The sequence below is a fragment of the Tenrec ecaudatus genome, chromosome 10 (assembly GCF_050624435.1).
Source record: "Tenrec ecaudatus isolate mTenEca1 chromosome 10, mTenEca1.hap1, whole genome shotgun sequence".
NCBI classification, from domain to species: domain Eukaryota; kingdom Metazoa; phylum Chordata; class Mammalia; order Afrosoricida; family Tenrecidae; genus Tenrec; species Tenrec ecaudatus.
This window is the reverse complement of record NC_134539.1, coordinates 6,709,571-6,724,834: the sequence shown is the minus strand read 5'-3', so window position 1 is coordinate 6,724,834 and position 15,264 is coordinate 6,709,571. Positions and strand designations below refer to the sequence as shown.

Genomic DNA, 15,264 nt, shown 5'->3' with positions numbered 1-15,264 from the left:
TTTGAAACCAGCAGCAGCTCAGGAGAGACTGGGCTTTCTACTCCCGTGAACACTGGTCTCGGAAACCCATAGGGGCATCACTATGAGTCAGCACTGGTTTGACTTGCCCAACAGTGGGCCGAGGTACTTTGCTAGTGCCACCTCCGGTGATATCCCGCAGAATAAAATGCGTGCCAAGCTGACCTGTACCAGACTGTAATTTTAGACTACTCTCGACACCCAGATTCTACTGGGTTCCTGTCCTTGCATCCACAGCAAGAATAAATTGAGTTGTAAACCGGCAGGCGTCTTCTCAGACGCTATAAATCCAAAGGCCTGCTCTCCCCAGCTCTACATTTGCAGTGAGAGGTATGCTCCCTGGAGTTTTAAAGTGGGCCGTGGGCACTGCAGTGAGTGCAGCACAGGATGCTTGCTCTGCAGTGTCCATCCCCGCCCTGCCTGTGCCTCAGCCCACGGGCCGCTCATTGCCCTTTAAGGATTTTCCCAAAGTGTCATCCATGTGACGATGTCTTGTTGCTGAAAGGGCTCAAAAGCGTGTGCTTGAAGGATACACAGCACAAGGAATTAAAGAAACTAAGGTATGACATTTGGGGGAAATCGCTAAAAAAAAAAAACAAAAAAAACCCCTTTTTCCTAATTTAAAAAATGCCCAACTTTTAAGGTTCTATTCTTTCAGCTTTACTCAACCTGTATCCACTGTTCTCTCTCCCCCCACACGTACAATCTACTATATAGCAAAGGAACCTGGACTAGACAAATCAGCCTCAGGACAATCAGGAAATCTGCGTGCCCACAGATGGGAAATGAATGCCGACGAGTGTCTACTCCTTCCAGACCAGCGCCCTTTCACACACACCTGTCAAGAACTGAAATGAGATGTCTTTAAAAGCCCAAGACTGAGACTTGGAAGATGACTTCCTTTTTCATTTTCCACTTCTGAACATGGCCTAATCAGCCCCCAGTCATTTTCCTGCGGGACCAAGTACACATCCGTCCGCCTTTCGAGGAGAATGCCCTGGTTTTCATAGGAAACCTTAGAGCAGGGGGCGAGTCATCAGGTAATAGCTGAATTCAACAGGGGAGATGGTTCACATGGAATAAATGCAGACTTTATTTTTAAAAAATCCTTTATTCGAAAATAAGTTCAATCAAGTGAAAGAAGAAACTTTGATGGGCACGCTCGAGGTCAAAGGGGTCATCCGCCTGGACTTCCCGAGGCCTGGTGTGCTCTGCCCCCCTCCTTTTAGACAAGGCAGACATGACCCTCTCAGCACTCACACAGGGGAAGGGGACCACTCCAGGATGCCGTCTTACTGCCGGGAAGACCCGCGTCCTGCTCAGCCTGCAGAAGGCCAAGTCCTCCAAGTCCTTCCCCGCCAGCCCCGTTGCTTTCACCGGCGTTCCCCTTCAGAGCAAGCACGTTTGAAAGACTCGCTCCTTCGACGATTCCCAGTTTGAGAGAGAGATGCCCTGCACAAATTGGGTTTTCAGTGTGGGCGCTCGTCTCCTCCTCACAGTCGTGTCATGAGTACCCCTCCCCTGTAGAGGCAAAATGACACGCACTGCATCTGGGTGCTTCCCTGGGAGAGCTCAGGCTGACAGAACACTGCGGTCCAGCTACGGCGTGCGCTCATCGCAAGGGCTTCTTCCGGAAGCGGGGCAGAGCGGAGACTTGGGACACACACTTCTCCAGCCGGGTCACTGGACAGATAACAAGTACAGGCTGGCGGAGGGTGCGTATAAATTAGTCAGATATTTTATTATTTATTATATCTTTCTTATCAAAAGCAGAGACTTTTATTCTGAAAACCAGGGAGAGGTGCTACAGATGAGGCGGAGCCCATCCATCGGGCCGTCCCTGTGGACACTGAGGTACCGCAGGACCCAGGTCTGACCGCCTAGGGCTCCTGGGTCTGACTTCTTAGCCTGGAGCACAAACCCCACTGCTCACCATCTTCCACACGAGGCCACGGGGCCAAACAATGACCCGGTCCAAGCTCGAGGCTCCCCTTCCTGTGGGTTAGGAGCGGACCCCTCAAGTCAAAAGGATCGCATAATTAGCATGTCATCTAATGCCACGTCCAGTGGGTCATCAAGCATCCTGACATCCTTGAAGTGAGCGACATGGAGGCCGAGCCAGGGTGAGGAGAGCCAAACAAAAAGCGTTGCAAGTGTTGGCAGCTCCCGGCACTTAGTGCTGCCAGATTCCCCTGCGGTTGGAAAAATCCTTGGCTTCCATCAGACTCAAATAAACAAGCCGCCACCCTAGTTCTTCAGATCAGCTTCTTCCTGTTGGTCTACCAGCTCCTTCAGACCCCTATAAAACCTGCTCCCTGAGAGATGGACCCCCCACCCCCGGCCATGCCAAGTCAAGAGATTCAGTATGAGCTTCAAATGACTATCTAGCGATTTCCATGCCCAGCTTTTGCAGATGAGGCGTCAAATCCCAGCTGTGCGGCTTCTTGTGCCACTAGAACCCTTGCTCTTCCAAAGCCAACAGGGAGCCGCCACCACTAGGGAACACAGTTGAGTGACAATTCAGGGTGTGAGTGTGCCAATTTAGGATGCTGTCAACTGGTCGACTACCGTGCTGGATTTAGCTGATGGGGCGGCCAATGCAAGTGCAGTTAGCGCTGTTTTTAGGGCAATTGTGTGGTTCCCATTGGTACCATCCAGTTGAGTACAGTAGGTTGCCAACTACTGATTTATTGCTTTGCCCACGGGAAACAGCAGATGCGACAGCTACTCGGAAGGTACAAGCTCCTCACTTTGATCTTCGGTCTTTTCGGAGAGCAGGGCCGCGTCTGCAGGCATCTGGCCACAGAGCAGCGGACTTTTAGGACTTGTAGGATCCACCGGTTCTTGTAAACACTGGATTTGTGCAGATTTCCAGAACTCTGATTCCAAAGATGGGGAACAATAAGACCAAAGGCAGATTTAGTAGCCAAAGGAAGGAAAAGCAAAGCAAACCTAGAGTCCAGTTGACTTCCCGCAGATTCTGATACCACTCCTCTCAAGAAGGCAGAACAAAACAAACTAGCAGCACGTAAAAAAAACAACCAAACGTTTCAGTACTCTTCTGCCCCGCCCATCAAACCCCGACAAAAATAAAGTGCAGCGCCCGTGCAAGTGTCCAGACAATGGCCACGCGCCTCCCCCCGCCACACGGCGGCTTGGCCTCAGCAGTCTTAGCCACATCACACCGTGTCCATCATCTTGGGGTCATCGTCGTCTTTGTGGACCACGGAGTCGAAGCTGCAGGGAGAGGCGTTGACGGAATACTGAAGCGGGCCCGGGTTCTGGGAGACAAGGGCAGGAGAAAAGCACATGTGATGGCCAGCGCCAGGCAAGGACAAGCACCCCTGCACCCCACTTCCTCTCGTCTGCTGTCAGGGTGATGCAGGAAGGAGACCCGAGTCCTCACCACGAGTCCCCGGGCCGGGGCACAGACGAGACACCTGAGAGCAGCCCCAGAGGACGGCCCCTTGCTTCTGCCCAGCAACACTGGTGGGCAGGGATGCCTCGCCAGGCGGCCGCACCTTCCACAGCACTCTGGCTAGAGCCAGCAAGGGATCGTGAGGATTACGATCTTAGACCCTTCAGTCAATTGAGGATAAAGGCACAGTTTCGTGTAGGTTTGTTGAATAAAATGGTAGGAATGTTCTGTTTGGCAAGGTCTAAACTGGAAGCAGCAAACCATCACTTCCTTCGATAAAGGAAAAATAAACCTAGACTGTGTTAACACCTCATGAACCACCCTCTCAGACCCAAACTCACAGCCATAGAGTCGATCGAAGCTGACCCATAGAGAACCTGGAAGGACATTCCAGAACGGCTCCCGTAGGACTGTTAACTATTTAAAAATCACACCTTGAATTATGATTTCCATCCTGGAGTGCAATATTCTAGTCTTGAGTTGAATATGACCAATTACATTCTATAAATTATCCCTCTGACTTATAATGGCTTGGTGAAATTATAGCGTCATGAGGTCAGAATACTGAGAACCTATCTAGTCCCACGACTTGATGAGGCCTAAGAATGCACTGAGGACGCTTCTCCCATTGTCCTCTCACAACGACATGTCCCTTTCCATCCTGCGAAGGGGACAGATGAAGCTGGCTTCCCATGGCATGAGTGTCTCAGACCCACAAGCGAAACGTGGCTCAACTCTCATGAGGACCCAGGACGGTGGTGTGAGGCAGGCTCTTCTGCTATCCTCCTGGTGCTGGTGACACTGCTTTCACCCTGTGAAGAGGCTCAACCTGCTGGCAGCTTGACACGAAGTGCACCAAGTCTGGCCGTCAATACAAGCATTGAAGGGGATAATTACAAACTCGTGCAATAAGGGACCTAGCCTGCCACTCACCATGAGAAGCCCTCAGAAGCCACCTTCTGGAGTCGACATTGGAGATGGACCCTAGGTAACACATGACCTGAGAAAGACTCCAGGCTCACTGCTGTCAAGTGCACAGCAGCACACGGCAACCCCACAGGACAGAGCAGAGCTGCCGAGCAGTTCTGAGCCGGTCACTCTTTGGGGAGTAGGAAACTCCCAGAGCGCCTGGGAGTTTCAAGCTACTGAAGGTGTGGTTAGCAGCCCAATTTGCAACCACCATGCCACCAGGGCTCCTTCGTTTAACTGGAACCTGGGGTCGCTAAGTAGCCAGGAGACGGAAGCGATTCAATGCTGGAACATGGCATGGAATGATGCTCAGGGCTACCTTCGGGGTCACACATATGTAAGAGGGAACAGTCCAACAGGAGGCAAATTGTGCGCACTGATACATTTATAATACAGATTATTTCCTTTTCCAACGTACCTGTGGGAAGGATTCTAATACACCTATAGATCCAGCTCCAGAATGGAGAACATGATTCTGAACCATCATAGGCTGAAAACTTTGTGACTGAGAATAAAGTCTTACTCTTGACTTGAAAGCTTCAAGTTCATTTTTGAATGCTTCAAAATAGCCTTCTTCCTCCGCCTAGAGAAAACACAAAAAAACAGAGAGGGTTTTCAAGACGTCAGGACCAACGCAAGCTTGTCAAGAGCAGGTCAGGCTGCAGTGGCAGGAGCGGATGGAGCACGCGGTTCAAGTGTGGATGTGGCCTGCGGGCCACGTCCATCAATGGCCGGCTTGTTCCGGTTCCTGCTGCGTCTGCAAACCAGTAAGGAGCCCCTCTCGCAGACACAGAGTGGTCTTGCTTTCTCTCTTCCCCGCCATTCATGCAGATCTTTGCCAGCACCTACAACAGTCCTCACCGAGCCTCTCACACCTGTACTAGCCATCCATTTCCTTACTGCCAGCAACGACCAAGGGGTCTTCTTGGACGACTTTAATTTTCTGTCAACGAGTGAGGGGCACCATTACCCATCCACAATCTTCTCTCGCTCACAACGCCTTACACAGTATGCAACCACAGCACGGAGATGCCTCTGTGCTCCAGTTTAGCAAGTACCTCATCCCAACATCATGGAGACAGGATAGGGGCGAGGGTCTATGTTAAAGGAGACGCTTGGCCATCCAAGGATCTAAAGCTGTGGTTGTTCTCAACCTGGGGGTTGAATGACCCTTTCATAGGGTCGCCCGATTCAGAACTAGCAAAATTACTGATGAAGTAGCAACAAAAATAATTTTATGGTTGGAGGGTCACCACAACATGAGGAACTGTATTAAAGGGTTGTGGCATTAGGAAGGTTGAGAACCACTGATCTAAAGTATCAGCAAAATTGTCGATCCCAATCTCCCTATACTGACAGGGGCCTCATCTAGGTTTCTTGGCAGCTCCTGAGGTGACAGTGCACATCCAAGGTTAAGGAAGGTTAAGTTCCTGTGGTGACTAAGACCTCTGAAACACGCCTTTCTGTGATCTCCATGGGAACATTTGAGATGCCATTTCTCTTCAATGTGGCTGCGGTCATGTAACCAGACAGAAACCTGTGGGTTACTGACTAGTGTCAGTACGTAGGCAAATCATTGCGTGTGGCCATCTTACTCTTCAGGGATTTAGGAATAACGTCCTTAATTATGTTTCTAGCCCACACATGAAGCACTATTCTCAATACATGGTGCTCATGTGAATATACAGGCAGTCTCTTTAGATCCCAAACCAATCCTGAAACGGCTGTGCGACTCGCTGGGGAAGGTGGGAGTGACATCCCGATGCCCAGGCCTGGGCTTTAGACCCAGAGGGGCTTGACTGGCCCTTTTCTGCTCTAACTCAGGGGAGAGCGGGTTAATTTCTCAGCACCAATTTTCTCACCTGAAAACAGATTCTCATCTCCCTAAAATGCTCTCAGGAGTTAATCCCTGTAGCGAGTTTAAAACAGTGCTTGACACAAAGTACCCAATAAAAGTGATTGATGCTGTCAGAGAGCCCATAGGGAAACTCCACTGGACTCTCTGTCAGACAGACACACTGTAACCTGCGGACGGCAGCCAGGAAACGCACCTGTGTCTGAGGAAGCAGAGGCCAGCTTTGCCAGGACTGAGGAACTGCTGGCAGGCTGACAAACAACCATAACAGTGCCAGCAAACCTGTGAGGGACATTCTGTTTTACTTTGTTCATATTGGGGTGTATATCTCAGAGATGTTATGTCATTGGGGGGGGTCACCTCTTGAAATGGTGTGTTTTTGTCTTTTTCAGTAAATGAGACCCAGAATTAAGCTATAGGGACAGCAAGGAGAATAAAAGGATTTTTTTGGTGGGGGGGGGGTGTGAGTAGGGGGTGGTGGTGGTAAAAGGGAAATGTCAAGGAATCCAGAAAGAAAAAGAATTTTTGGAAACTGACTGCGGAGGGAATTGTACAATTCTGCTTGTCATGACTGAACCATGGGATGAAGTGACATTAACCCTCAAATAATAATATATTAAAAGGGAAGGAAAACAACTCCGTAGATCCAGGAATGCGTTTGGGGCTCACACTAATCCTAGCTCCAACTTAAGGACAACTAGTTCTGACATCAGGGCCCTGGCTCAATACTTGCCCTCGGGAAGGGAGCACAGATGACATGGGTGCTGTAGCAAACTGTGACAAGAATTTAGATGGTGCCCACTTATTAGATAAAATAGTGTCTGGGCCTTAAAAGCTTGTCTCCAAACAAGCAGCCATCTAAGCGAGATATCAACTAAGTCCACATGGAAGAAGCACACCATCATCAGGGACCAAAGGACTGTACATCATACGATCGGAAATCGAAGGAGGAATTAGTATCAGAGCCTCTGGTCTGCAGAAGACCATGGATATCAGAGGGAGCCCAAGATTCCTTTGTGGGAACCACAGAGGAGACAAGCCTCTGGTGCACTCCCTGGATCCACAACTGAGGGACGGGAGGGAAGGAGTCAGTAAACGGCGGGCAGTGGAGAAGAGCAGAGACGATCAAAGGCAAAAACCTGACTTGAACAGTAAACACTCGGCCAGTTGACCCCGTCTCTGATGCATGCTGGCCCGGATCTGGTTTTCAACATTTTCTCTATTTTTGTTTTGTTTCGTTCACAGCAGGGTGTATCTCAGAGGCCTTACGTCACCGGAGGCCAGCCTCTTGAAGTTGTGTTGTATGCTTTTCTGGTCTGGGGATCTGAAACTCCGGGCTGACGAGCCCACAGGGACAGCAAGTGGACTAAGGTTTCAGGGGTAAGGAGTGAAAAGGAGACAATGCTAAGGAGTTGAGGAAGAAAAAAAGAACACTGACTATTAGAGCAAAACTGATCAGACCCATAACGAGGACTTGAAGCCATGAAGTTCAATAATCGTATTTTCAAGTAAAACATCATTCTGACATTGGCCATGGAAAAGAGAGCACATAGTAAAAAACAAGGTGTGGTTATGAATTATGAAGAATAATTTTAAAAGGCAAGTACAATTACTACTTAGTTTAACAGTGTTTTCAGTAGCAAATAACTTTTTTCACTATAATTAAGTGCGATTGATGCTGAATTTTTAAAAATCACCAAGAGCACGATGCTAGGAGCCAAGACCTCGTGTCTTTGTTTGATCTGACCAAAGGACACCGCTACACAGCCACACACGCACAATCCTCCTAATCTGACCAAAGGACATCGCTACACAGCCACACACGCACAATCCTCCTACACAGCCACACACGCACAATCCTCCTACACAGCCACACACGCACAATCCTCCTACACAGCCACACAAGCACAATCCTCCTACATAGCCACACACGCACAATCCTCCTAAAGACGAGTCCCACCACATCACAGAGGGCGAATCTCACGTCCCCATGTCAAGTGCAGATGCGCACCAGCCACTGGAGTCTGACGCACTCGCGAGGCATCACGACTACTGCTTCCGGAACATGTCCTATGGCAGCAGCGCTTCAGATGCGTTTAGGGCATTTAAAAGGAGACGACTGCCCTGCTGGCATTTTCAATTTAAAAAGAGAATTCTTTCCCCTTCTTTATAAAGGAAAACATGTTCAACTGAGGACCTGAAGATGGAAATCAGGTACCATTCTCCCACCTGAGCATGGCCTCTGTTTCCTCCTAGTCTTCCTGTGGACACTAGAATGCACCGTCTGTGTGCAGATGTGCATGAAAAGCACAGACAGCAGATCGCGGGGAAACCCACTGTGTCCCCAGATGAGGAAAGGGGCCAGGCCCAGCGGCCAAGGAAACCACTCACACCAGCGTCCCCGTCCCCTCCTGAGTGACCAGTGTGATGACCACAGACTTCAATGCTCCTTTGTCTTTTCAACTTGACCGCTTATACAGGGGGGTTCAAAAAGTTCGTGGAGAAAGGGAGTTTTCCCATGAACTTTTGGAAGTCCCCTTGTGGATGGATTCCTAAATTAGCTATTGCCAAGTTCTGCCAGATCTTGCGCTTCATGAAGAGGACTGGCCGAGTCTGTGACCTGCTTTGCTCACAACCTTGTTAGGGGGGGTCCATGCTGGGGTGGGGGCTGGGATTTGACGGACTGAACAGACCACTACTTCACTCTGCTGTTGACAGACATGGAGGGCTGGCCCCCAGCACGGCAGCCCGTGCACCTGGGACAGGGCTTCTCAAAGGCGGCAACGGCTCTCAAGCTCTGGGGTCTCAACGTTTAAGATGACCCAAGAGCCCAAGTAGCTCGTCTTCATGTGGGTTATCTTACTCCCTGCCATCGAGTCGGCTCCAACTCACAGTGACCCTCGAGGACAGGGCAGAGCTGCCCTGTGGGCTTCCCAGTTTGTCACTCTTGGGGAGTGAAAGGCTCCATCTTTCTCCGCAGAGCATCTGCATGAGAAACTGAAGCAGAGGAATCAGAAAACGTCTCGCTGTCAAGTAACATTTGCAAACTTAATATAACACTAATAGTGTATTTGTGTAAATAACTATCTGCCAAAGCAAGAGTAACACCAGCAAGCGGAGCAACAGCATGCTCCAGTTTTGACAATTTTGTTAATCTCTGGCTTAATTCAATCTCAACTGTACGCTCAGGAAAGAACGCGAGTGAGAAAGATGAATACGATCCTAATGTGAGTATTCTTAGTCTTAGACATCACTGGAGCAAAACAAGGGAGCACTGCCTGGTTTTAAAATCAGGAAAAGACGTGCATCAGGGCTGTACACCTTTTCACCATACTGATTCATTCTGTGTGCAGAGCAAATAGCCCACAAAGCTGGACTGTATAAAGAAGAGTGGGAACTCATTCACAACCTTCGGTATGTTGATGATACAATCCTGTTTGCCGAAAGCATAGAGGACTTCAAGCACTCACTGATGAAGATCGACTAGAACCTTAAAAATGATTATACCTCAACATAACATTGTTTTGACATTCTCCCAACTGGACCAGAAGACAAAACATCATCACGATACATGAAGAGTTGATTGAAGAGGTCCAGGGTTCCATTTGACCTGGACCCACAATCAGTGCCCATGGGAGCAGCAGACCAGAGATCAAACATATCACAAGACCTATCTGACGTGCAGGAAAGCCAGGGTGTTACCTTGAGGCTACAGTGCGCCTGACTGAAGCCCAGGTACTTTCCATCAACTCACATGCAAGGGAAAGCTGGGCCAAAAGTAAGGAAGACAAGAGAATTGATTGCAGGGAGGCGTCAAGATGGAGCCCAGAATCCGGAGTGTGCATACAGACCCCACCACAGAGCACCAAAGCAGGAGGGCAATATAACCACTTGGAGGATTGTGTGAAAAGACTGGGCTACAGGGCCAGCCCCAACCAATCTGACCCTTGCCCTAGAAGTATGTGACAGAGAATAACACTAAGCCTTCAGGTGGGGGTAAGGCACAGACTTACCACGCCCATACAGAAGCAAACCAAGTAGGAAAAGGGACAGTCAGCCTACACTGCATATGGGCACTTCAAGCCTGGGAGATAATGTCCCTCCACGGAGCTGCTAAGGCACAGAGGACTGCAGGACCACCAACTACTCGAGACATGTCCCCTGACAGGAACATAAAGCGACAAAGGCACTAGTGGGGACACACGGTGGGGAGATAGTGTGGCCTGAATCCCCTGCAGTGGGGCGAACCAATGAGGGAGCATAAGAGATCAGCAACTGGTGCAAAGCCAATCCACAAAGCCCCTAAATAGCCCCCAAAATACACTTTCAGCTAGGAAAGGCAGCCCCAGAAACCCCCAGGACCAGGGGGAAGAGATCCATAAAGGCCAGGGACAGACCTGGAGCTATGTATGGTTTGGGTTTTTTTTCCCCTTTTTTTCCCTTATTGTTTGGACGAGGACTCTGCTGGCTTGCCTACTTATATAAAACATACATGGGAAGCAAGCTCGGGGAGAAAGCAATGGCCCCGGAGGGTCTTGTGGGGAGAAGGTGGGATGGGGGATGGTGAGCAAACAACACCAAAGACAGAGGAATAATTAGGGAATTAAAACCAACAACTAGGAGGTTGCAGAGATCCTGTGGGTATTAGAACAATACCAATCTAGCTGAGAGGAAGTACTAAGAGGTGGAAGAAGGGGAAACATGATGGTGGGGCAGGAGGAGGCAAAAGGAAACAGACAAAGGCTCTAGGAAGCAAAGCTACAGATAGAAGTATTAACAGAGGTGTGTACTTATGTACATACATTAATCCATAAAAATAGAGGTATTAGCCTATGTACATATATTTATAAGGTAATACACTGAGGCTGCAGATGGGCCTTAGTTCATACGCTCCCTCAATACAAGTACAGTCTTCTAACAGAATGGCATTTTCTGATGCTCAACCTACCCCCACCATCCCCCCACCCACACAGTCACTGAAGATAAAATGGGTACATGAGCAAATGTGGTAAAGAGAGTGGATGGTGGCCGGTTATTAAAAGATATAGTGTCTGGGGTCTTCAAGGCTTGAAATTACACAAGCGGCCGTTCAACAGTGAAGCAGTGAGCCCACATGGGACCAGCACAACAACTTGTGCAATCATACACTATCACTGGGACCGGACAACAGACATCAAAGATTCACAATGAGGGGGGTCGGAGTGGAGACCCCAATTTCATATTTGGAAAATGGAACATCCCCCTACAGAGGGGTCGTAAGGAGTGGATGAGTCTATCAGGATGCAGTAGAGCATCGATGAATCAAGCAATATACCTCCGATCCCTGAGACCTCCTCACCTCCCACTATCATGACCCGTGCTGCTTCCCACTCTGGACTAGACGGGGACATGTGCACATCAAGACACATGGAACCCAGGAACAGGAATGGGAATTGTGATACCCAAAGAATAGGGCGATGAATGGGACACAACCACACTCACCTTTCCAGGGGGAAGAACAACAGAAACCAGAGGGGAAGGGAGACAGCAGTCTGTGTGAGGTATGAGAATAAGAACAATCTATAGGTTCCTGAGGAGCCACAGGGGGCTGGGGAGGGAACAAAAGAGGAGCCAATCCCAAGGGCTCAATAGAAAGTCTAAAAAGAATGATGCCAATATATGTACAAATATGTCTGATACAACTGATGTATGGACTGTAAAAGGGAGTTAGTTGTAAGGGCCCCTAATAAAGGATCTTAAAAGCAAAAAATTCAAAGAAACAAACAAAAAATAATTGAATGCGGAAACTTCCGGGAAGATAGCAACAGGGTAACACATACCAGAGGGACTCCGCAGAAATCAGCCAGAGTTGCATAGAGAGAAATTCAACACTGCTGGATCTCAGGAGGAAGATCATAAAGATAAGTAGGCACAGACTCAGTTTTGAGGGGCTAGGGCTTGACCTTGGGCTGGGATCAGGGCTCAGCTACATTGTTACTTTTGTTTCCCTCTCTTCTCTCTATCCAGCCAGTCTCAGCAGCGGATGCGCAGGAACATTTTCTCAACATAGCCACAGCTTGATTGCTGCCTCAGGGCAGGGACTAAACCCCTGCCTTGCAGCCCCAAGGGCAGGGATCAGGATTCAGCTACAGTTACTTTTGTTTACCTCTCTTCTCTATATCCCTGCACAGTCTCAGTGGGTTTACTTTTTCATGTTTTTTTAGTCTTTTTTTAGACTTTTTCTTTTTTTTTTCTCCTTTGTTTCTTTCCTGTTCTCTCACACTCCACTGCTGACCTCCAGACAACTCCTGGAGCCTAGGGCATTTACCTCTGCGCCACACCCAGAAGTAAATGCTTGGTGAGCGCCACCCTGTGTAGCTAGCCTGAGGCTGGGGAAAAGTTCATGGACCACCAAGTTGGACCATCCAACTTCTTATAAGGGCAATTCCTATCTGTGTGCCTGGGAGCCTAAGGCAGCTCAGCCAACACTCCTCAACTCTAAGCTGCTGCAGGAACCTCTGCCCAACCACAACACCAAAGCAGGCAACCCACCAGTCTTCGGGGGCAACTCCCTTGAGAGGAAAGCAACAGATAAAGTGGTAGGTTAATTCCATAGTGAAATTAGCTGTAGGCAGTTCGAAGAACATTCCTACAAGTCTCCCAGAGAGAGCCAGTGCTTTTGGACTCCCTGGAAAATGGCACCTGGCTCCTCTAAAACAACACAATACAAACAGCCATCAACCACAGCGACCTCAATGAAAAAACAGGAGAAACAAAAGGCAATGGCAGATGATGTCCTGAACATAACGACATGCATAGAAGCAGCAGACATTGAGCTGCCACAGAAAGAAATTTTCAGACTGCTCCTTGGAGTCATACAGGATTTGAAGAAAACAATACAGAAAGAGGATGAAATGGTAGAGGGGATAAAGTCAATACACCAAAGGGAAATACAAGAGCTTAGGGAGGAGATGACAAAAACCAGTAGCAGATACACGGACCTCCAGAACCGACTGGAGGAAGCAGAGAACTGCATCAGTGACTTGGAGGACAGCCAAGCAGACTTTAACAAATGCAAAGAGAAATCTAATAAGATCATCAGAGAAGCTGAAGGAAACCTAAGAGCAATGTCTGATGCTATGAAGTGGAACATTAGAATTATTGGCTTGCCGGAGGAAAACACAACAAAGAAGTCATCTACAACAATAGTGAGAGAATTCTTGGAGGAAAACCTCCCCAGCTTAATGAATGAAAACCAGGCAGCCATTCAGGAGGCTGAAAGAACACCAGCTAGACTGAATCCCAAGAAGTCACCAAGGCAATAATAGTTAAACTATCCAACTTTGAGGAAAAGGAGAAAATCATGAGAGCAGCTAGGGAAAGACAAGCAATCACATATAAAGGTTCCCAAATAAGAATATGCTCAGACTTATCAGCAGAAACTATGAAGAAGAGGCGAGAGTAGAGTAACATATTCGAAAAATTGAAGGAAAACAACGCAGACCCAAGAATACTCTACCCACCCAAATTATCTATCTAGATGGAGAAGTAAGAGTCTTTCCTGACAAGGAAAAACTCAAAGAATATGTTAGAAGAAACCCAGTCCTACAAAAGATCCTTGCTGACACAGTATGAGCAGAAGAACAACACTTAACAAGCATAAATAAGAGACCGCAACATAGAACAACTTCACCCAGAGGGCAACAAAGAGAAAACAGACCCCAAGATAGGATTGGCTTAAGGATGGAAAGAAGTCAAGAATGATACACACACATACACAACACACTAATGAGAAAGGAAGGTAGGACAACACCCAACACAAAAGGTGCAAGATGACATCACAGAGTCTGCAGATGGAGATAATAACCTTGAATATCAATGACCTAAACTCAGGCATTAAAAGACTGAGACTACAGACTGGCTTAGAAAACACAACCCATCAATCTGTTGCCTACAGGAGGTACATCTCAAGTCTACAGACAAAAATAGGCTGAGAATCAAAGGCTGGAGAAAGGCATATCAAGCAAACAGCAATTCAAAAAAAACCAGGGGTTGCAATCCTAATCTCGGATAAAATTGACCTCAAAGTGAAAACCATAAAGAGATAAGGAGGGTCGCTATACAATGCTCAAGGGAATGGTAGACAAACAACCACTACGCATTGTAAACATATATTCCCCAAATGGGAGACCCGCTAAATACATCAACCAAACACTCCAAAAGATGAAAAAAGAAATCACAGCCTCAATAATTATACTGGGTGACTTCAATACACCACTCTCTGAGAAAGACAGTTCACAGGGAAAGAAACTCAACAAGGAAGCTAGAGATCTAAGCACTACAATTAGACAATTTGACCTGATATTTACAGAGCTTTTCATCCAAATACAAAAAAATGCATATTCTTTTCAAGCACACATGGTACATATTCGAAGATAGACCACATGCTGGGGCATAAAGCGGATCTACATAAATTTAATCACATTGATATACAGAACTCTCTCTCTGACCACTGTGCCACAGGATCCAGTGGAAATCAACAAAGGGAAGACAAAGAAAACAAGCGCAAACAAGTGGAGGATGAATAACTCTCTACCCCAGAAGGCATGCATACTGGCACAGATCAGATATGAAATTAGGAAATTTTTAGAAATCAATGAGAATGCAAACATGACGTATCAAAACTTATGGGACACAGCAAAGGCAGTTATCAGAGGACGTTTCATAGCAATACATGCACACCTGAGAAAGGAAGAGAGACTCATGATTGATATGCTGGCACAAAATTTACAACAACTAGAGCAGAGTCAACAATCCTACTAATAGCAAAAGAAAAGAAATAATAAAAATCAGGGTTGAGATTAAGGAGAGGGAAAATAAGAAAGCTATGGAAAAAATTAATGCTGTTAAAAGTTGGTTCTTTGAAAGGATAAACCGAATCAACAGACCACTGGAAAACCTAACCAAAGAAAGGAGGGAACAAATTTCAATAGCAAAAATAAGGGATGCAAGAGAGGACATTACA

At 47.6% G+C, this 15,264-nt stretch overlaps 1 protein-coding gene across 1 annotated transcript in view; it reads right to left on the bottom strand.

Annotated features, from left to right (window-relative positions):
* Positions 1-1,109: 1,109 nt before the first annotated feature.
* CDC37L1 (cell division cycle 37 like 1, HSP90 cochaperone) overlaps positions 1,110-15,264 on the bottom strand; it is a 37,812-nt gene continuing 23,657 nt past the window's right edge. The window contains exons 6-7 of the mRNA XM_075559882.1: positions 4,824-4,988; positions 1,110-3,299 (exon numbers count right to left, since the gene is read on the bottom strand). Coding sequence (XP_075415997.1) covers positions 3,198-3,299; positions 4,824-4,988 — 267 coding nt within the window. The 3' untranslated portion in view covers positions 1,110-3,197. The remainder of the gene's footprint in view (positions 3,300-4,823; positions 4,989-15,264) is intronic.